Source organism: Sminthopsis crassicaudata, chromosome 3 (genome assembly GCF_048593235.1).
Source record: "Sminthopsis crassicaudata isolate SCR6 chromosome 3, ASM4859323v1, whole genome shotgun sequence".
NCBI classification, from domain to species: domain Eukaryota; kingdom Metazoa; phylum Chordata; class Mammalia; order Dasyuromorphia; family Dasyuridae; genus Sminthopsis; species Sminthopsis crassicaudata.
This window is the reverse complement of record NC_133619.1, coordinates 583050451-583074704: the sequence shown is the minus strand read 5'-3', so window position 1 is coordinate 583074704 and position 24254 is coordinate 583050451. Positions and strand designations below refer to the sequence as shown.

General features: G+C 34.7%; 1 protein-coding gene across 1 annotated transcript; it reads left to right on the top strand.

The window, feature by feature from the left end:
- The first annotated feature begins 8260 nt into the window (after positions 1-8260).
- LOC141562480 (olfactory receptor 51G2-like) lies at positions 8261-9241 on the top strand. Its single transcript, XM_074302508.1, has one exon. It carries the CDS (start codon positions 8261-8263, stop codon positions 9239-9241), a length of 981 nt encoding a protein of 326 aa, XP_074158609.1.
- The last annotated feature ends 15013 nt before the right edge of the window (positions 9242-24254 follow it).

Genomic DNA, 24254 nt, shown 5'->3' with positions numbered 1-24254 from the left:
GTATGATTAAAAAGTAATCTGCAAGATATATTTTCTATGTGGTAGCCTGAGAATTAGTGCTGAAAGATTATAGGAACATAATAAGCCTTCTTCTGGCCAAGTGAACTTCAGTTGAGAAGAGAGAATAGCAATTCTAGGAGAAATTCTCTACTATTCATGAGAGAACTAGCTACACCAGTGGTGTCCAATTTAAATAGAAAAGGACCCATTTGTCCTCATGTTGAATTAGAGAACTCCAAGTTATTATTATCAATTTTATTTTTTTATATGCATTTTAAATATTTAAGGTTATTATTTCCTAATCACAATTTAATCTAATTCAGACACTGGCTCACAGTTTGTGAATTTGACAACTAATATATAGCCTTCTATCCCAAGATTCTTCTAATTATTCAAACAAATTTAAGTTTTCTTCTTTTGAGACTGACAGTTTTAAATATATATATATATATGTATATATATATATATGTATATATATTATTTTCCCCAATTACTTGTTAAAATAATTAACACTTAAAGAAACACTTTTGAGTTTCAAATTCTTTCTCTCTCCTCTCCCTTCTCTGAGATGGTAAACATGAGACATAAATTATGCATGTAAAACACAGTCATAATAATCATTTTGTACAAGAAAATTTAAATAAAGGAAAAAAAGAATGAAGAAAGAAAGACGATAGCATAATTCAATCTACATTCAAACAATATCATTTCTTTCTCTAGTATGCTTCATCATTAGTCTTTTGAGATTATTTTGGATAACTATTGTTAGGAATAGCTAAACTTTCATAAAAAATATTACTGTTACGAAGCACATCTTCCTGATTCTGCTCACTTCTCTTTGCATCAGTCCATATGTCTTTCCAAGTTTTTCTGAAATCATTCTGCTTTAATTGCTAATAGCATAATAATATTCATCATGAATATATACTAGAGGTATTTAGTTATTCCCCAATAGTTTGGCATCCCTTCAATTTCCAATTCTTAGCCACTGCAAAAGGATTAACTATAAATATTTTTGTAAAAATAGTCTTTTTTCCCTTTTTTGATGTCTTTGGGATATAGTTCTAAAAGTAATATTGCTGGATAATATGCACAGTTTTATAAATATTTGGACATAGTTTCAAATTGCTTTCCAGAATGGTTGGGCCAGTTCATAACTCCATCAAGAGTACATTAGTGTCCCAATTTTCCCACATTCTCTTCAATATCCATCATTTGTTTTCATATTAATCGATCTTAAAAGACATGATTTGGTACTTCAGAATTGTTTCCAATGGCATCAATATTGTTAGGGACAGGTCAATTCTCTGAGAGCCTCCACAGCTGTGAATCAGAACATCTGAAAGAGTTGCAAGGCAGCTTTTGCTGACACAGGTGTTTTGCAGACTGGGAATGAGATAAATTGGAGGCAATAGAATGTGGAACACAACATAGCATTATCATTCTCTCTGTTTTTATTTGCTTGCATTTTGTTTTCTTTCTAAGTTTTTCTTTTTCTTCCTTCTTGATCTGATTTTTCTCATGCTGCAAGATAACTATATAAATCTGTATACATATATTGGATTTATCATGTATTTTTAACATATTTAACATGTATTGGACTATCTGCCAGCTAGGGAAGGGGGTGGGGGGAAATTTGGAATAAAAGATTTTACAACAGTCAATGTTGGAAAAATTACCGATGGGTATGTTTTGCAAATAAAAAAGCTTAAAATAAATAAAATAAAATCAACAGAAAGCATTATTTGTAATGGAGAGAATCTGAGCACATTCCCAATAAAATAAAAGATGAAACAAAAAATGCAAAAGGAATTAAATGAATTATAATAGTAAGGAGGAAATAAGACTATCATTCTTTGCAGATGATATGATGATATATTTAGAGAATCATAGAAAACCATCCAAAAACCTATTCAAAACAATTAACAGCTTTAACAAAGTTAAAATGTATATAAAATAAACACACAAATCATCAGTGTTTCTATAAATTACTGACACAGCCCAACAGTAAGAGATAGAAAAATTCCATTTGAGATAGCTATAGATAACATAAATTATTTTAATGTCTAATTGCCCAGACAAACCTAGGAACTATATTAACACAAGTACAAAGCACTTCTCATACAAATAAACTCATTTCTAAACAATTGAGAAAATATCAATTGCTCATGGTTAGGCTGAGCTAATATAACAAAAATGACAATTCTGCCTAAATTGGTCTACTTGTTCAGTGCCATACCAATCAAACTGACAAAAAAGTATTTTATAGAACTAAAAATAATAATAATAAAATTCATCTGGAAGCAAAAGATTAAGAATAACAAAGGAATTAATAAAAATACAAAGAATGGTGGCTTAGCAGTACCAGAACTAAAACTATATTGTAAACTAGTAGTCATCAAAACCATTTAGTACTGGATAAGAAAAAAAAGTGATGGATCAGTGGAATAGGTTAAATATATATGACACAATAATCAATGACTTTATTGATATAAATTTGATAAATCTTCAAGCTCCAATTTCTGGGATAAGAACTTGATTTTTGAAAAAAAAATTGCTAGGAAAATTGGAAAATAATGTCAGAAACTTGGTATAGGCTTACATGTAACACTCCATATCAAAATACAGTCAAAATGAATAAATAATTTGTGCATAAAGGGTAATCTAAGCAAATTAGAAGAGCAAAGGATAATTTTCCTATCACATATTTGGAGAAGGGAGAAATTTAATACCAAAGAAAAACTAGAAAATATTACACAAATCGATATGGACAACTTTAATTAAATTGAAAAATTTTTTGCACAAAGCTAACATATAGAAGATTAAGAGGGAAGTCCAAAGTAAGAAAAATCTTTACATCCAGTATTTCTGATAAAGATGTCATTTCTAAAATATACAAAGAATTGTATCAAATTTGTAAGAATACAAATTATTCCCCAATTAATAAATGGTGAAAATATATGAACAGAAAATTTTCAGATAATGAAATGAAAGCCATCAACAATCTATAATTTACAATCATATGGAAAAATGCTCTAAATTACTATTGATTAAAGAAATTCAAATTAAAACATCTCTGAGCTATCACCACATGTTTCTCTGATTGACTAAGATGACAGGAAAATATAATAATAAATGTTGGAGGGGATGTGGGGAAACAGAAACACTAATGCATTGTTGATGAAGTTATAAAATGATCCAACCATTCTGGAGAGCAATCTGGAAGTAGGCCCAAAAGGCCATAAAACTGCATACCTTTTGACCCAATAGTGCCATCACTGGCTCTGCATCTCAAAGAAATTATAAAGGAGAGAAAAGAACCCAAATGTGCAAAATATTTTTAGCAGCTCTTTTTGTGGCAACAAAGAATTGGGAAAATGAGTAGATTCCTATCAATTGGGGAATGGCTGAATAAGTTGTGATATATGAAGGTAATGGAATATTAATGTTTTATACAAAAATTTATGAACAAGCTGATTTTAGAAAGTCCTAGAAAGATTTACACTAATGGATGCTGAGAAAAACAAGCGCAACCAGGAATTTATTGTACACAATAACAGCAAGAATGTGTGATGATCAATTATGAAAGACTTGGTTCTTTTCAGTGGTTCAGTGAACCAAGACAAACTTAATAGACTTTGGATAGAAAATACCATGTGCATCCAGACAAAGAAGTAAGGAGATTGAATGTAAATCTACACATGCTATGTTCACTTCATTTTTTTCTGTTTGTTTTTTATCTCTCCCAACATGATGATTTGAAAAGAAATGTGTATTAAAAAATAAAAATAAAAAAAATAGAGACATTTAGGTGGTGCAATGGATAGAGCACCAGCCCTAAATTCAGGAGGACCTGAGTTCAAATTTGACCTCAGACACTTAAACACTTCCTAGCTGTGTGAACTTAGGCAAGTCAGTTAATCTCAATTGCCTTAGCAAAACAAACAAACAAAAACAATAAAAGAAACAATAAAACAAAATGAAAACAAAAGATATGGCCAAGACTCACTAAGATTCTTTACAGTCAGTTTCTAACCTAGGCCTCTTTTATTAGGACTTTGTGATTAGGCTGGTTCCTTCCTCTGAAAGCTAATTGCTCAGTAGGGCTTGTTATCTTACATTATCTTGAAACTTCCAATATTTTGTGGAAACCCAAGTAAGTATTCTCAGAGAAGTTACAGAAAAGTGATACAAAAAAAAGAAAAAAAAATAATTGCAGAAAAATTAATCCCTTCAAATGTGTTTTTCCCCTTGCCTAATATCCCTCTTCTAAATTCTATATATAATAACTCACTTTTACATAACACTTTAAGATTTATGAAACATATTTTCTGATAAAAAGAGATAATTGTGAGATAATTGACAAAGGAAAATGATATGTTATTCTTACCCAGGAAATTCCCAATATTTCTTATGAGGGGAAAAATAAAACAACACAAAAGATAACTATTCTTTTGGCCATTTAAGGTCATTCCAATTATGACTTCAGCTTATCTCCTTGGAATGGTTTTACTCTCTTTCATATTTAATGACCCATCCAAATTGTTTTATTTAATATTTTCTTTATACTACATTCCAACTACTGTGTACAAAACTGAACAGACTTTCTTTCATGGTTCCCTTTACCTTGATCTCCTGAAATTTCTGATTTTATTTAATTTTCACCTCAGTTACCACTCCCCACAAGAGATTTTTCTTGATTTTCCTATTTGTGTTCTGCTATCATTTAATTTATAATTTAATTTTTTTATTGATTTGTATGTGTACAGTTTGTTTCCCACAGACTGTAGAATTTAAAATCCTCACTTATTCCTTGTACTTTGTTAATTTCTTCTCGTCTTTTCAATCTCTTTAAAATATACCCCATTTGATTTCCAGTCTAATGCAAAAAGTCTTTTCTGATTATTCTAATCTTCATTACTTTCTTTCCTTTGTATTATTTTTGTTTGTGTCATGCAATTAATTATATTGTATTGCTATTATTTGGTTGTAAAACCTTCACAATAGTCTTTATAACCCTGAAAAATATGTAGTGCATATTATACATTTTGGCCCCATTTAATCCGCAGTACCAAGCAAAGGACTAAACACACAACTAGCAAAAAACTTGTTTGATTGCAGATTCTACAATGTAAGGGAAAGAACACTTTGCAGTCAGAACTGGATTTAAACCTTGGCTTGTTTTCACCACTGTCTAAAATCTCCAATCCTTAACTAATCTGTAATATAATGGACTAGACTCATGATCTCTAAAGTACCTTCTAATTCAGTTTCCTAAAATATTCCAATGATCCATCCAAGTGAGTTATCTTACATCAAGGTTCCCCATTAATACGTAAATGGAAAACTAAGTATACTTCAATTGGGCACTATTGTAAAAATGGAAAATGAAGAGTAAGCATCCTATTAATTCTCCACATAGGCAAGAAAGCTGTGAAGTCTAAACACTTTGCTCACTGAGGGACTTCCTGTGTTTTTCATTTTTGTGAAAGCAAAGTTTCTTTTCACAAGGGACATAAACAGTTCTATAAATAGAGAGTTTTTTATTTCTTTCTCTAGGATTCTACCATCAGATATAGCTTTGGAGAGTCAAGAAACTATACAACTCAATCCCCAAAATTAAGAATATAAAAAAAATTGTTTGGACTGGGAGCATCCATCCTGCAACTGAGTAAGTTGATGTAAGGCAAACAGCAAAAAAAAAAAAAAAAAAAAAAAAGATTTAGAAATTAGAAAAATAGGGAAGAAAGTTTAAGGGTGAAATTGAGAATGTAGAGGAAGGAAAGAAGGGACTTGTGCTGTTTTAACATTTCTAGAAGTGTCTTAAATGAAGGAAGAGGTGGAATGCTTATTAAAATTGCAGATATAAAACTTGAGAAGACCTAATATTTAAAATCATATAATGAGGATATTAAAAAAAGTTTTAGGAGCTAATCAAGTGGACCAAATGAAATTTAAAAAATTGCATGCCATTAATTTGGGTCCAAAAATTTATTGAGAACAAAATGAAATGTGAATGGACAACAATCATCTATTTTAGTGAACTAGCTTATCAATATATAGCAACACTATGGTGCAGCAGTTGAAAATAACTACTGCTATTTTATGCAATATTAAGTAGAGAAATGTTGTTGATAATAAGGGAAAACAAGGGATTGGACCAGATTACATTTGAAGCCTTTTTAGGTCAAGACCTTGTTTTTTTGTTTGTTTGTTTTATTTTTAATTAATACTTTTATTGTACGCTGTTCTATTCAGACCATATCTGGATTAGAAGACAGTAATAAATATAATGAGGGGCCTAACAGAATTTCCAAGAAGAACAGCCTGGAGAAACTAAGCATATTTGCCCCATGGAAAAAAAAACACTAAGAAGGGTCTTGATAATCTTTTAATTATTTAATGAAAAAATTTTGAATTGCTTTGCTTTTTTTCCAGAAGACAAAACTAGCAGTAAGATGTAGAAATTTAAGAAAATCATATTTGAAGTGGTACAAAGTAACATTTGCTAACAAAGAGAAAAATTCAAAAGTAGGTTGATTGCCTATCACTAGAACTTCTCAATGGAAGGAAGGACCTACACTAGTGATTAAACTTACTTTAGAACACAGAAAGTTTGATGATTGTATGGAAATGATTCCTGCAATTCATGATCAATACAACCATGGTCTCTTGAAACTCTTTTCTATTTGATAATTATTTTTAAATGGAAAGAAATAAAGATAGAGAAACAGACAAAGTACTAACTGAAAATAACAAAGGAAATAAAAGGGAATAGGCTAGAGAGGTGTTGAGTCTAGGGGAAGAAGAAAATTCCCCACTATGAATCAGGAAGATACACTTTTAGGCAAACCAAAATATAAGAAATTATAACTCCACCTTGCCTCATAATCTTCTCATCTGGATCTATAGTAAAGACAATGTTATAGTTCAGTTACCTAGGACCTGAGTCCTCCATAGTACCTTTCAGGTACCTGAAAAGCCTAAGCCCTTTTCTCCAGGATTCAGAATCAGGCATAAAGAGATTGTCCATAGCGTCAATGATCTTGCACTACTCAAATGTGAAGGAGAAATTCCTTCACTTGTAGCTTAATAACCACCCCTCCATTTTATCAATGAGGAAACTGATGTCTAGAGAAGTTAAATAATTTCCCTGAGGTCACACACATTGTACATGAAAGAACTGGAATTGAAATTCAGATCTCCTAACTCTAAATATATTAGTCATAGAATGATTATGACTTATATAGTTATAGAATAACACTATATTTCCCAATCTCACTAAATATTGAAAATATTATAGAATATGGCATAAAAGGAAAATCCATTACAACAATTGAAGGTAGAAGTCAGTAAAAGATTGATACCATGGCTTAAAGAAACATCAATTAGTCCATCTAGAAAGGGAATCTGTATGGAGCCACAAGAGATCTGGATGAACCATTTTTGCTTCCTACCTATTCCCAACTTCATGATAATTATAGTACACAAAAAGCATATTTTAATACTGTTTCATAAAGAGACAGTCACTGTCCTTGGGGAAAGATTATTATCTTTCAGAAGAAGGAATAGGGGTATATTGAGTAGAGTATGATAAAAACAAAATCAAGCAACAATAATTTTTAATAAATAAAGATAAATATGTCTTTAGAACTTGTGTCATTAAGGAACAGAAAGAGACATTTCTACCTGCTCAATTTGCTATTCTTTATCAATTTCTTTTTGTTGTATTTTTCTTTTTTTAAAAATGTATCTTTTGTGAATACACATTGCTTCTTTCCTTTATTTTGGAAGACTGATGGCTATTGTCTTAAATATCCCCTTCAATCCTTTGTGTCTCTTTTAAATTCTGAAAAATTTGCTGTTTGAAAAGAGCAACTACAAAGACAAAAATCAGATATGAATATAAAACTTAAAATTACATTAATAGAGCACAGTGACAAAATAGTCAGTGAGGGCAAAGACTAATTCTCTAGCTGCTCAATTTGAATCAATATAAGAATAATATAATATCAATGATATCAATAATATCAATAACAGAATAATGAATTTAAAATTGAAAGAACCTTAATCCCCCAAAGTGTTTCATAATTATTGGTCAAATGAGAGGAGAGAAAATAAGCAATAGCTGCATATAACGAAAAAAATGAGATGATGGATATAGACAAGTTGTTATGGGGTGGAAATGTAACACAATATATTGTGAAGTGCTCATTCTAACATTTAATGTGTCTTTCATTTTCTTAAAAGGCATGGGATTATGGCTCTGGAGGCGCTTTCCAAGGCAGACTTCAATGCCAGTACTATCTATTCCTCCACATTCTACCTTACTGGAATTCCTGGTTATGAGGCAATACACCACTGGATCTCCATCCCCTTCTGCATCCTCTACTTTATTGGAATAGTGGGTAACTGCACCATTCTTCATGCTATCCGAACTGACCCAAGCCTCCATGAACCCATGTACTATTTCTTGGCTATGTTGTCCTTTGCAGACATGGGCATGTCCCTTCCCACACTTATATCTGTCCTCCAAGTCTTATGGTCCATTTCTAGGAAAATTGAATTCAACACCTGTGTAACACAGATGTTTTTCATCCATTCCTTCTCTTTTGCAGAATCAGGAGTGCTCCTTGCAATGGCCTTTGATCGCTATATAGCTATTTGTCATCCATTAAGATATGCCACTATCCTTACCCCACAACGCATTGCTAAAATTGGAATATTTGCCTTTCTTAGGAGCTCCCTCCCTGTCATTCCATTGATGATCCGATTGACATACTTTCCATTCTGCCGATCCCATGTCCTCTCTCATTCTTACTGCCTGCATCAGGATATAATACGCCTGGTTTGTGCAGACACCAAATTCAATTTTATTTATGGATTAGTTCTGGTTACTCTATTCTGGGGATGTGATTCACTGGGCATCTTGGTGTCTTATATCTTCATTCTTCACTCAGTATTGAACATTGCATCCTGGGAAGAGAGACTCAAGGCTCTGAACACATGTGCTTCCCACATCTGTGCTGTTCTCATCCTTTATATCCCCATGATTGGTCTTTCCATTGTTCACCGCTTTGCCAAGAATGCCTCTCCCCTCGTGCATGTTCTTATGGCTCATATCTACCTATTAGTACCCCCTGTCCTCAACCCCATCATCTATAGTGTGAAAAATAAGAAAATTCGTAGAGGTATCACCCGTGTGATTACCCCTAAGAGAATCAGCTCCACATTGAAGTAAGCAGTGCTAAAAGATAATCCTATGAAGCTTGTCATTGTGATGAGGTGAGAAGAGTACTGAAAAAATATAGGGGTTTCATGAATTCTAGTTAACTCTGTTTCTTACATATGTATTTCTATACATGTGATCAAGTGCACACGCACACACACACACACACACACATACACTAATATGGTCAGAAGGAAAGAAAATAGTATTATTAGTAAGAAGATATAGTGGATATTTTAGATATAGATAGAAAATATGAGTGGATAAAACTGTTGTGCAGACAGATTAAAAAGACACTGTTCCTGTTCTCAGGGAGCTCTATTTTTCTGCTGGAGGAATACAATATTCACATAAATGAGTGGTTGTTGTTCTTTGTTCTTGAAGAGAACTAAAATGACATCACAATGTTGGGCTCAAGGTACAGTGTTAAAGTGTCCAACTGGGTGATCAAAGCAAAATGAACTTATAAGACTCTATCACAAATCAGACACAAATAGTTTCTATGACTATTTGGAGTGGAAACATCTTTATATTTGTTCACCTCATGTTTTCTTTGACTTACTACAATTCTGCTTTGCTCATAGAGCATTGTACCATCTTCAATTTGGACACCCCTTTCTGACACTCCCATGTTTCAGAATAGTTCTCAAAGTTCTTCAGAGAGACCTTGAGAATGATCTTGTATCACTTCTTCTGACTACCATATGAGTGCTTGCCTTGTACAAATACTCTATAAAATAATCTGAAAAAATGTATATATTTAAATAGAAGTACATGCAATAGTGGTTTGGCCAATGAGACTTGATTCTAAAAGCATGCATTTTTGGTGAACTTGGAAATTCCTGATAATGTGGAATTGAGAGACTCTACTTCAAAGAATGTGCAGGTATTCTTCGACTTTTTCCTATCTTCTAATCCACTCAGTGAAAAAGTGTTTTTTAAATTGGCTTCTGACACTGAATTGAGCATTCACACAAAATGCCTTAATTGCTTAACCTGAATCTCTTTCTAGTCTTATGACATTTCAGTGAGAAAGCAAGGATTTCTTTCAGCCCCAATTTAGTGGGGGAGGGGCAGAGAGAGAGAGAGAGAGAGAGAGAGAGACAGAGAGAGAGACAGAGACAGAGAGACAGAGACAGAGAGAGACAGAGAAACAGAGAGAGAGAGAGAAAGAGTACTCTACATACCTACTTACCCCACCTGGATTAGCATGAAGCCACAAGCCCTTGATGACCTTGCTAGTGCTTCTGCCCTATTGTGTCTGTTTTCCTGCCTTCAGTAAGAAGGAGTGATGGAAAGACTGTGACCTTACAGGCTTTGAAAGTTTGGAAGATTAAGCTAACAGAGGTCCAGTGATTAAAATCCATTTTCAGGCAGCTGAGTCAAGTAAAGATCAAAATTCTAGTGACCTATTTAACCCAGAATACCAATACATATAAGATAATTAATTGGGATATTTATCCATTGAATGCCTCATTCAGAGGTTAACACTTTAAAACATCTGCTTTAAATTTGAACCTAGGACCTTTAGTGACCAAGATAACATAAGGGAGAATGTGCCCCCAAATCCTGGAGAGGGATGTTTATTTTTATCTTTTTTTCTATATATTTTGAGTAAACATACTCTTGAAAAATTGATTGGCATTAATTGGTTAATTGATACTACTGTCCTAATCACAGGCAATTAATACTAGGAAAATATATCAGAACAAAGACTCAAACTGTATAGCATGCTAAAGATATCCTTAATCTATCAAGGGTACTTCTGAAAACTTGAAGAGAAGATGTTACCTTGCTCTGGGAACCCAATGGGTCTTGAGATAATTATCCTTTCTCCCCAAGCTTATAAAGTTACATAATTTTTTAAAGTAAATATTTTTGATGGGCTAAATTAACTGAGAAAATCTAGGAAATATTTTTGATAAAAAGTCTTTGAGTTGAGCCTTGAAAAGAGGCATATATTCCAGGAGATGAATATGGGAAAAGGAGACTATTCAAATTCAAAGGAATAGAGATGGGAAAAAACAACATTTCAAGTAATACTAATAGCAAAGAATGTAGACATTTAAATGGAGCCTAAGAAAACTACCCCCATCCCCTTGTATCCAATGATCTTCACCTTTCTTTGTTTCACATCTGCAATGCTAAATGTCTCTGATTTACAGGTCAGCTTGAAATTGCAAAATAGAAGGATCCATTCCTGGATAAATTATCTAAGATGCTTTTTACAAAAGACCATATGGGGCCTGTTGGGATGTGCCAAAAAGTGTTGAGTCAATCAATAAACCCACTAAGGGTGAAAACCTTGATGGAACTTGGAATATATGGAACTTCTAAAAGTGCAGATTAATGTGAAAGCAATTCAATTATTTTTCAATCTTGCTTTATATTATATTTCTTTGTGCTTATGTACTCCATGTTTACATTACTTGATGCCCCACGTTATTGGTTGAACCTTAATGTTTACTTCAAATTAATAAACATATTAAGTTCCTACTGTATGAAATGTCCTACAATGTGCTAATCAAAGAAATCAAGTTAGGAGACAAAAGGGTATAGCAACCCCTGACCTTAAGTAGCTTAAATTGTAAAATTTAAAGATAATTTGAGGAACTAGAGAATAATAAGAATTAGAGGAATTATTTAATAATTTCAATTGCAGCTAACACTGATTTGAATCTTGAAGGAAGCTGGAAGAAACCAGTCAATCAACAATCAATATGTGCCAATTACTGCATTCCATAGGTCAGAGACAGAAACAAAGACCAAGACAAAGAGACAGAGAGATAAATAGAGACAGAGAGAGACAAAGAGAGACTGAGATAGACAGACACTCAGAGACAGAGATCCCAAGAAAAACAGACAGAGAAACAGAGAGACAGAAAGATAAAAACAGAGACAGACTGAAAGAGAAACAGAGACAGAAACACACACAGAGATAGAGACTGAGAGAGGAAAACTGAGAGATCCAGATGGAGACTGAAAGACTTAGAGACAATGACAGAGAACAAGAGAGAAAAAACACACAGAGAGATAAATCAAGACAGAGACTGACACTGACAGAGAGAAAAAGAGATACACATAGAGAGAAACTGAGATAAAGATAGAGATAGACAGAGAACAGATACAGAGAGATGGGAGAGGCAGAGAGATGAGAGAAACAGAGAAAAGACTGAGACTGATGGAGAACACATTCAAAAATATGAGACTGGAGGGAAACTTCTGAGAAGTTGTCAAGGCCAGAGATGGAATGCAAAATTCAGAAATTTCAAAATAGATCAATTTATTAGCTCATTGGATTTTTTTTTTTTATGCTATGAGTATTGTGCCACAGTCTCTTTTATTGTCTCGACTCAGTTTCCCTAAATTGTTCTGCCTTAGTTTCCCTAATTGGTCCTGCCTCAGTTTCTTTAATTGTTCTGCCTCAATCCCCTTAGTTACTACCCCCTCTCTGATTCATTAAGATTGCTGTAATTCGGGGCTACTTGCTCTAAGGTTATAAATTGTCAATGCGTAAACTCAAAAAGGGGAAATCCAGACTTTCTGTCTCTAACCAGACACTTTCTTAACTCCCAATTTGTTAAAATTTATGGTCCTACCCTCCAGCCTGTCAAAAGTGAATTAATGGTTCCTGCCTGGAGATTCCCACTCACTAGAGTTTGGATTCCACCCCTGCCTTTGTTTAGCTCCTGTATATAAATATGTCATAGAGAACTCACATTGGCAGGTAGATGCTGGCTGGATGCTGGATTCTTGGAGACAATAGTCTCATTCAGCCCTGGGACCAAACCATGGATCCATTTGGTCCCAGTAAATCTCTCCCTTTCAAATAAAATATTAAACATTTTCTAATCTCTATCTTGCCTCAGTTTCTCTAGATTACATGAGGCCATTCCCTAAGTGTTCTTCATGTTGAATTTTGCCTGTTTACATTTGTGTAAATAGGCCAAACCTGCAATTCAATTGAATTAAACAAACTTCTATCAAGATCCTATTAAAGAGCCTGAGTTTGTTTTAGACATTGGAGGCTATAAACAAACAAATAAATAACAAATAACCCTTGCTCTCAAGAAGTTTACATTCGTTATGGCATTATCTAGTGTACTGTTTTTTGTTTGTTTGTTTGTTTGTTTTGTTTTGTTTTGTTTTTTGCCTTCAGCAAGAAAATGGTCCATAGTGTCTCACAGATATTTACAAGTTGGCTACCACTAATAAGATAGCTATAAAGCAATATAAGTCAAATCCTGTGGTTGTTAAGATCCCGGGAAAATTGCATGGCAAAAGTGGCACACAGGGGCAGCTAGATGGTGAGGGAGATAGAGCACTGGGCCTGGAGTCACATGTAAAGCCTTGAGCTCAAAGAAAACCCCAGACAGGCAATATTTCCTAGCTGTGTGACCCTAGGAAAGTCACTAAACCCCGATTGCCTCACTCAGGAAAAAAAAAAGTGTCATATGTTCCAGTATGGTTTGTCCAATAAAATAGCCATTTGGATTATGAATTTTGTGATAGCATTCTTTACTCTTATAATATCTCCTAATAAATAGCCTGACTACACAGCTAATCATTCAGAATGCTTTAGACTGTGTTCTCTGAGACAACCTTTTAGGTCCTGAAACTACTTTAAAAAAATGTTAAAAATGACAGAGGACATCCAAGAACTTTTTAAAGTTATATCTTTCATTGTTTAATTTGCATTCACTATTACTATTATATTTATGCTTGTGAATGTATATTTATTTATGTAAACATAATTTTGTTGCTCATTCATGTCTGACACAGTGACCCCATTTGGAGATTTCTGAACAAAAATAAAGGAGTGTTTTTTCATTTCTTCTCCACCTCATTTTACAGATCAGGCAAATAGGATAAAATGACTTGTTCAGAATCACAAAGTCATTAATAAGTTTCTGTAGTCAGATTTGAACTCATGGAGATAACTCATGCTGACTTCAGGTAAGGCAGTTTATCCACGTGCCACCTTGCTGATCCTATAACAAGGTTAGAGTCTGAGAGTCAGATTATGAAGAACTTTATATATACCAATGGCCTTCAAGATTATTGAGACCCAATAGGGAATCACTGAGGCTTCTTGCTCATGCAAGTGGCATGATAATACATGTGCTTTAGCAACAACATTAACTTGCCAACTGTATGGTAGATAAACAGTAGAAGAACCTTGAAGACAAGAAGACCAATAATGGCTTCTTTGCAAAAGAGTAACTGAAAGATGGTGAAAGACTAGGGATTTTTTTGTTCTTAATAACAAAAGCACAAGAAAGGTAGAGTGCAGATTCTAATTTTATCAAGTGTTATCCAGTTGTATTTCAATCAAAGCACAATACCTCACCACAAGGGACCTCTGAGGTCCCTTAAGTGGAGAACCTCGTATCTTTGAATGAGCTAGAGCTCTGGCAGTTTACCTTCCTTGGGAATTGTTGAGTTTGCTGATCAACAAAGAATGGATTTATATCTGTCCTTGCAAGCTTAAAACATAGTGTGTGATTCAGCTGTAAGAAAAATTCCTTCAGAATCTGAGGGAATCTTTGAAAGGTAAAAGGAAGGCAAAGATGATGTAAAGATGAACTCAGGAATGGAGAAGTAAGCTTGGGATTTTGAGTTGGCATTGGGCACAGAGAGAATCTAAGAGACTGACAGGATTTGGTCTGTTGAACATTTTTATTATGATTTTTCACAAGGTCTCATACAAAGTCACACTTAGGATAATTATCAAGTTCAAGGGAAGCTTTACCAAAAGTTTTTTTTTTTTTTTTTTTCCTGGTTCAGCCGGAAAATTCTCACGTTTCATGCTATATCAAATAGAATAACTTTCCTCAATTTATTCACATTTCCTTCCAATTCTGAACTATTATAAAGGAAAAGTTGTAATTGTGTTCATAAAAAATACTAAATTTCCCTTGAACCAGAGGTCAATCATTATCTGAGAATTTCTGTCTCCCTTAATCCAGGATTCAAAAACTCCCAAACTATTCAGTGTCTCACATTCTTTGAGGAAAATTATAATGAATTCTTTAAAGGTATCTTTAAGATAAAGCATCTCATTTTTCCCTAGAAGAAACCGTCAAAAATAGCATGAAACTCAACCGAAATTCAGCATTCAAATGCAGATCTTATAGCATCATCTTGGTCACTATAATTAAACACTGGAGATACTTTAGGGAAATAATTTAGTGAGAGAGCATTACCTTAAACAACAGGTAAACTGAAGAATAATTACATCCCCAGAATTTAAAGTCCTAATAAACAAATAGAACAATTTCCATCATCAAAGTCTGATCTTGAAGAAAGAAAAAAAAAGCTGTCTCAATGTTTAATTTTCCTCCCATCTACCATTCAAAGTTCTGACCAGTGCTTCCCTCACTGACTCCCTATCTCTAGAATACTGGTAGTCATTCTCTTTTCATTTGTCTTCCTTTACTATATAACACATCAGTCAAAGATTTTCTTCCTCTACACTAATGATTTGTTATTCAATCATTCAGCCATATCTGACTCTTCATGCCCCTGAAAGCCACATAATACTATTCCTGAAATTTTCTCAGCAAAGATATTGGACTGATTTGCTATTTTCTTCTCTAGTGGTTTACCATTTCTCAGAAGTCTTCACTATAACCTCTCCATCTTGGGGAAAACCACATGGAATGGCTCACAATTTCATTGAACTATGCAAGTCCTTATGGGACAACAAGGCAATAATCCAGGAGGGGATATCAATGGTTGCCTTTTTCTATGATTTACCTCTCAGTATGATAATGGGGACAACATAAAAATATTCATTATCATTTCAGTGTCCTAAGCAAATGCTTCAAATTTCCACTCTTCTCATTAATGAGGATGATTATGTTGATGATGATAGTAATAATGTAATATAATAACTAGCCTCAATATGTGTTTACAAAGTATTATTCATAACAACTCAATGTAGTAGGTACTATTATTTTCCTGATATAAGAAATGAGTAAAAGGAGGAAGAGTACTTAAGGGGATTATCCAGAATAACACAGTTTGCAAATGTCTGAGACAGAATTCAAATTCTGGTGTTTTCCAATTTGAATCCTGTATTTCTTCACTTGTGCCACCTGTTTGCCCTCTCCCAACCTATAGCAAGTTATATATTCTAAAACTGAGTAATCTTTCAGATTTATAGGTGATAATGTAGGATACTCTATTAATAGTGAGTTAATGTTCTACTACATTAATAAAGATATGGTCTCGGAAACAAGTACAGCAGTAAGTTATGCTTCATACATTTTTCTTTTAGTCTTCTAATACATCCTCCACACTATTAATAGATCACCAGATTATCTGGACTGTCAAGTATTCAGAGGCAAAGGAACAAAAATAATTAGTATGGGAGTCAGAAGGCATGGGTTCAAGTATTATATCAAATACTTGATAGCTGGGTCTATTATTTGGAGATGATTGTTGCAAAGACAGGACTTAGTAAGTTGTCAGTGCTAAATAGATATGATATTATTATTTTTGTTTTGATTATTTGTGTTGATTATTGTTCATATTATCATTTTTAGATGTCATGGTATAATTGCAGAATTTGAATGAAAAGTGATCTTAATTATAAATTGTGTAATACTCCTCACTTTACACACACGCCTACAAATGTTCTTCCTGATCTCTGACTCTCAACTTCCTTCAAGTCTCAGCTAAATTCCCATATCTGCCAGAAGTATTCCTACTACTCCTCAATCCCTTTCCCTTCCATCTTATATGATCCTCAATTTACCCTCATTAGTTCAAATCCAGGTTCAGATAATTATTAGCTGTGTGATCTTGGGAAAATTATTTCACCTTGTTTGCTTCAGTTTCCCTAGATGTAAAATTAGCAGGAGAAGGAAATGGTAAACCATTCTAGTATCTTTGCCAGGAAAGCCCAAAATTGAGTCACTAAAATTTTGAGACAAAGGAATAACAACAAAAAAGACCAGGAATAAACAGATATTTTTTAAAAAAATAAATGATGAGCTAGGCGACACAGATGATAGAGAACTGGGCCTGGAGTTAGGCATTAGGAAGACTTGTTTTCAAATCCAGCCTTAGACACTCACTAGCTGTGTGTCACCTGGAAAGTCATTTAACTTCCAGTTTGCTTCAGTTTCTTCATCTGTAAATTGAAGATAATTATAAGCATTTAGCTCTCAGGAGTGTTGGGACAAAAAAATATAATAACATATGCTTAGTTTGATGCTTGGCACAAAATAAATATTATTACTAGCTATTATATGCAAATTTTCTCTAAAATACTACTTGTGATATGAATACAGATCAATTACAAACATCAAGATTCATCTGATATCTTTCAGATTGGCAAAGATACTTATAAAATGGGAAGTTAATTGCTAAGGTCTCTGGGAACATATAAAGAAATTTAATTTATGGGGTTATATTTTTTATAAAATGATGCTAGATGAAAAGTTAAATTTGGAATTATATAAAAATAGATTAAACTGTTCATATTTGAGGACTCTGATCCCATGACTGGGCATAGGGCCCAAGAAAGTCAAAGACAAAAGTCATGTTTAAAACATTCATAGCAGTGCTCTTTGTGGTAAGAAAACTAAATCAAGTAAATGTCCTTTAATTGGGGAATGAATGAAAGCATTTTGACAGGAAGAATTGAGAAACATGAATAATTTAGAGGAATGTGGTGAGATTTGTATGTACTAGTAGAGAACAAGAAACGAGACCTAAAAAATTAGGCACTCAGTGACCAAAAGAGTAAAACTAAAAGGACTAGTAAAAGGAAGTTGAACTTTTATTAACTGAAAACATTAAATAATTCTAGGCAATTGATAACAAAATACATCCTCCTTTTCTTGGACGGAAAGTGGGAGATGATAGTAGCAGGAAGTTGTATATTTTTAAATCAGTCAGCAAGTACTTATTAAGCACTTACATTTTGCCAGGTATTATGCCAAGAACTGGGGACAAAAGGAAAAGTAAAAAATAAATCTTGTCCTCTAGTAGCTCATATTTATTTCTTTTTTTTTAAGTAGCTCATATTTCAATGGAGGACAAATATGAATATAATAACTACATATAAATAAATATAAAACTTCATTAAAATATCTAAGTATATACCAGATATATGCAGAATAAATAGAAGGAATTTGGAGTGAGAAAGGAATCTGGAAAGACCTTCTGCACAAAGTGGTATCTGAGTAAGTCTTAAAGCCAGAAAACATGAGGGGAGTAAGCATTTTATAAGAATGGCCTATCACCATACTGAATGGTTTAAGTTCAATTGTTATTCAAGAAAGAAAAAAAAATAAAACAACATCCAAGCTTAGATTACAAGTAGATTGCTATTTCACATTTTTTTCTATCTTATGTTTTTTTTTTCTTTCTTTTTCTTTTTTCTTTTCTTTTTTTCATTTTATTTACCCTTTTGGCAACCCCAAAGGATCAACAATAAAGATCAAGGACTTTTGCTTATCTTGACTCTGGCTGATTCTAAGGTATCCAGGGTGTAAACTCAGTCTTTACAGGAAAGAAAGAAAGAAAGAAAGAAAGAAAGAAAGAAAGAAAGAAAGAAAGAAAGAAAGAAAGAAAGAAAGAAAGAAAGAAAGAAAGAAAGAAAGAAAGAAAGAAAGAAAGAAAGAAAGAGAAAGAGAGAGAAAGAAAGAAAGAAAAGAGAAAGAAAAAAGAAAGAGAGAAAGAAAGAGAGAAAGAAAGAAAGAAATTTCTTTTGTTTTGGAACATAGGTGGTCATGCCACCCCTGACATCTCAGGAAGGGAGATGAAAAGCACCAAAGGGAAGTGGGGATTGCTGGAGGGTTTCTGGGCTGAAGGCTCTTATTAGAAACAGATATGCACATATCCATCAGCATGGGAAGTATTACACAAACATATAGCAATAAAGCACAGACAGTTAGTGATGACTCTCCCCATAGCCCACACAGGCTCAATGTGGCACAACATGAATTGTACATGCAAGTAGTGACATAACAAGCAATATAAATCAACATGGTCTTGAAAAAGATTTCCAGAAGTCCAGAAGGAGGGTATGTAAACATCAGTCACACATACGCCTGCTTTAGCAGCCAAAAGATAGTCCAAAACCAATCTATTGTTCATGTGTCAGGGAATGCAATGATCCCCGCAAGTTTTTGAAGTCCTGCAACAGTCTTATTATTTCTCAGAAAATCCAATGATTCCTGAGGGTTTTCAAGTCCTACAACAGTCTTATCGTATCTCAGAGAATCCAATGATTCTGGAGGGTTTTGAAGTCCAACAATTTTTGATGTCCCTGAGTCAGTGGCCATAACTGCCAGGCTCTTTCAGTGGTGGGCACAGTCAGCAACTGAACCACCCAATGTTTCTTGGGTCTTCTCCTTTGTTTCAAGGGTCTGCTCCTTCTCTCTCCAATGGACAAGGTGAATATGGCTCGTTGGTACCTATCTGATTTCTTCTCCATCTGTAGATATACAAGCAAACCCTCTGCCCCAAGCAGTTAACCTATATGGTCCCTTCTATTCACCACTTTCTGGGTCTCTCCATATGACCTAGAAATTATCTAAAGACAGTGGAGCTGCTTGCACCAGACACTGCCCTTCCAGTGGGTTATAAAACCTGTCTGTTTGAGTCAGTGCATCTTTGTCAAAGATCAAGAAGTTAATACTATAAAGAGCTAGATTTAGAAGTTCTCTAGGGTTACCTGTGGCTCCCCCTTTCTTTTGTTTTTGGAGGAGTATCTTAATGTCTCTGTTTCTCCTCTCTACTATTGCCTGTCCTTGAGGATTAAAGGGTATGCCAGTAATGTGTAAAATACACTGTGCACAAAAGTGGGCAAAATGTTTAGAAGTATATGCCAGTCCATTGTCTGTTTTTATTGATTGTGGCACACCCATAATTGCAAATGCTTGTATAAGGAATTTAGTGACCACTTGGGCTGTCTCTTTTGTTGCTGATATTGCAAAAGTGAATCCAGAAAAGGTGTTTACCACAACATTGATAAAAGACAGACAACCAAAAGATTTATAATGGGTCACGTCCATTTGCCAAATTTCATTAGGTCTCAAACCACGAGGGTTCTTCTCTGGAGAGAGTGTAGGATATGGAAAGGAAGACAAGCTGGACAGGCTTTTACTATGCTCGTAGCTTCCTCTCTTCTTATTCCAAATTGTAAATGTAAAGCTAAAGCAGCTTGATGATATTTAGAATGAGATTCTTGGGTTTCCTGAAATAAAGGAGTATTGGCCAACATAGTTAGAAGGCTATCTGCCTTTGAATTATCATGAAAAATAGGACCTGGAAGTCCACTATGGGAGTGGATATGCAAGATAGACATCTTACCTGGATGCTTTCTCACTAGCTCTTGAGGTCCCTTCAAGAGGTGATAAATATTGGAGGCTACAAATTTTATTTGGGCTGTGGCAATTATTTGTACCACACTTACTGTATAGGCCAAATCAGATGATATTTATATCTCCTGAATAATAAGTAAGAGCTAGAAAGATTGCATACAATTAATTCCACTGAGTAGACTGAAAAGGAGTTCTGACTACTTTCTTTATAGTTAAGTCACAAGAGTATACAGCACAAATATTATGTTTGGATGAATCTGTGAAGATAGTTGGTCCTTTAAGAGGAACTTTAGAAACTTTTTCTTCAAGAATCCATCGCCAATTATGTAATAGTCTGATTATCTTTAATGGAGACCCGTGTGTAAAATTTGGAGCCATGGCTAATAAAATTTGCCACTCTGGGATGGTTTCACAGCACACATTAACTTGTGCATTAGTATAAAAGGTAAATATCTTGTCAGGTCTTATCCCAAATAATTATACTGCTCGCTTAATGGCATTTAATAAAATTCTAGGCTACAAGCACTGGGTAAGGAATAAGGCTTTGTTCCGATTGTGCTGGGAGGCTCACCCACTCTATCACACTGTCTCCTTGATGAAGGACTATTGTGGGTGCCTCTTGTATAGCAAAATCTGATATTTCCAAGGGTTTTTGAGTGACTCTTTCAAACACATTGGATAAAGCCAGTTCAACTTGTCTCAAAGCCTCTTGAGCTTCTTTTGTAAGCTGGCATGGTAAGTTTAAAGCACTGTCTCCTCTTAAGATGTCATGTAATATAATGGTTGCAATTGATAGGTAGTCAAGCCTAGCATGAGACGCATCCATTGGATATCTCCTATCAATTTCTGGAAGTCATTTAAGGTGTGTTTAGTTTCTCTGTTCTTAAGGAAAGTTTTTTTTTTCCTACTGTAAGCACCTTAGGATATACTTCATATCCTAAATATTGAAAAGGAGCATGTCTTTGAATTTTTTCTGGAGCTATGTGCAATTTATAATTCCTTAGTGTTTCTTGGTTTTTTTGTAGACATGCTTCTAACATTTGTTCCTCAGGTAGACATCCCAATATATTATCCATGTAATGTAATAACATTACTTTTGGAAATGCTTTTCTTACTGGAGTAAGGGCAACATACATTTGACACATAGTAGAGCTAGTTTTCATTCTCTGTGGCAAAACTATCCATTCATATCTTTTATAATGCTCAGCCAAGTTAATGCTGGGCACTGAAAAGGCAAATCCTTTCATATCCTCCTTATCTAGAGGGATAGAATAGAAACAATCCTTAATGTCTATAATCCAAAGAGGCCATTCTCTAGGCAACTGAGTAAGAGATGGAAATCTAGGTTGAAGAGTTCCCATAGTTTCCATCTGTTTATTTACTTTTCTTAAATCAGTCAACATCCTCCATTTTCCAGATTTCTTTCTTACAACAAATACTGGGGAATTCCAAGGACTTAGTGAAGGTTATAAGTGCCCTTGGTCAAGTTGCTCCTGTACTATATCTAATAAGGCCTGAATTTTATTGCTACCTAAGGGCCACTGTTCTATCTACACTGGTGTATCAGTTTTCCACTGAATAGGAACAGGTAAAAGTGTTGGCAGGCCTTCAACAGCAGTCTTGCCTAAAAAAACAAAGTACTCATTTTTAATCCTAATTGTGGTAAAAAAAAATGTCTTTTCTGCACAGATTGATGGGGATTTTTTTCAACTATAAAAGGAGTAAAAACTGTTTTGCCTTCAGAAGTCCATCTCAAAGGGGTAGTACTAACTTCAGCTGCTATTAATCCTCCTACGCCAGACATGCAGGTGTCTGCCTTAATCTTTGGCCAGTGACTGGGCCAGTTGGCACTTCTAATGACTGTGTGATCTGCACCTGTGTCCACCAGTCCTTCTACTGGTATGACATTTATATAGATGGTGAGCATAGTTTGGTCAGCTGTCACAGCTGCTGCCCAGTATATCCCTGGATTTTGTTGCTTGGAGTCAGAATCTGGGAGACTGTCACCTAACTGCTTATTAGGAGTCTATATCAATAAACCTGATGCTACTACTTCTCCTAGCTGATGTCACACATTGTCTACCTGTATTAGTGACTGGAATATTATCTACACATTCCCCAGTTTCCCACATTAGTGTATGGATGAATACTGTTCTGTAAGTACTCTCAGGAGGTGAATGGTCAAGCCTACTGTGTGCCTGGAGGCAAGGGATCCATAGCCTGGAGAGGAACAGATTTCACCTCTCCAGGGGTATCTCAGTTGTCCCAGCTGCATACAACTCTATTCTCTCCATTTATAATCCCTTTCTCCATCAGATGGCTTCCTGGATGACTGGTCATGTCTGGGTATTGTTCTTCTAGGCATTCTCTAGGTGTAGCATTAGCTGTCATCATGCCCCAAGTGTTTTTTGCCTGGGGCCCCAAGGCTGGGCCCCTCATCCCAGTTCCCTGAATCAGTCTACATTTTGATGCCCGATGGAAGCCTCTGTTGCATTTTAGATATAGGGTTTTGGGGCTTGTTCTCCCACGCTATTTTCTCACTCTGTCTCTATATCAACATTGAGCTTTAAGATGCCCTACTTTACCACATCGAAAGCATTGACGAGTCTCTCTAGAAGTCCCTTGCCAAAAGGGACCCTGTCTTCTCATGTTGGGATCTTGGGAAGTCTGCACCATAGTTTAGCTATAAAAGACATTTGTGCCCACTGTGGCACAGCATCTTATGATCTCCTCTAAAGGAGCATCCTTCTGTAGTCCTAGTATAATTCTGCAAACTTCATTAGCATTTTCTTTAGCAAGTTGCCTTATCAAAATGTCTGTTACTGCATTTTCACCATTAGTCCACATGCTAGCTATTTGCAAACATCCCACAAAATCAGCAAAGGGTTCATTTGGTCCTTGTGCAATTTTTGGGAAGGTCTCACCCTTGTTATTTTTATTGGGGAGAAAAGCCCATGCTTTGATAGCAACAGCAGCAATTTGCTCATATGCTGCTAAAGGATAATTAATCTATACTGAAATTTCTGCATAAGAACATACAGGTGATTAAAGCATTAACTCCACTTTGACTATTTTGTTGGGCTTGTGTCCTACAGAGTTCATTATATTAAGAAAGCCACAACAAGTTTTGTCTAGGTTCTAAGCATGTCCTTGCTATAGATTTCCAGTCACTAGGGGTTAAGACTTCACAAGCTAAATTCTGTAATAACATCTTAACATAAGCTGATGTAGTCCCATAAAGAGTGCAAGCCTTTTTCAGATCTTTGAGGAAATCTATATCAAAAGGCATGTATCTTCTACTTTCTTGACCTGAAGAGTTAAACTGTTGAATCATAGGATATATTTGTAGTTTCAACTCAGTTATATCTTTCCCTTCCTCTGTAGCTTTAAGTACAGCCTTTTACAATCTAGTCATAGCAGAGGGTGATTGCTAGGGGAGAGGTGCTGGTGATATCATCGCTGCTCCCTCTCCTCTTTCTCCCTCCATGCTGTAAGATGGAGTTGATGGGGGCATGTGTGCTCCTAGGTAGGGTTGAAGCTGCCTCATGAGGGGGAGAATAACCACACTGTTGAACCTTATTTAAGTCCCCATGCCCTCAGGTGATATGGCCATTAAACTGTTCTTTATCTTCTTTTTCCTCACACTTCCTCATCTGGCTGTTTCTAATATTTTTCATTTTTCT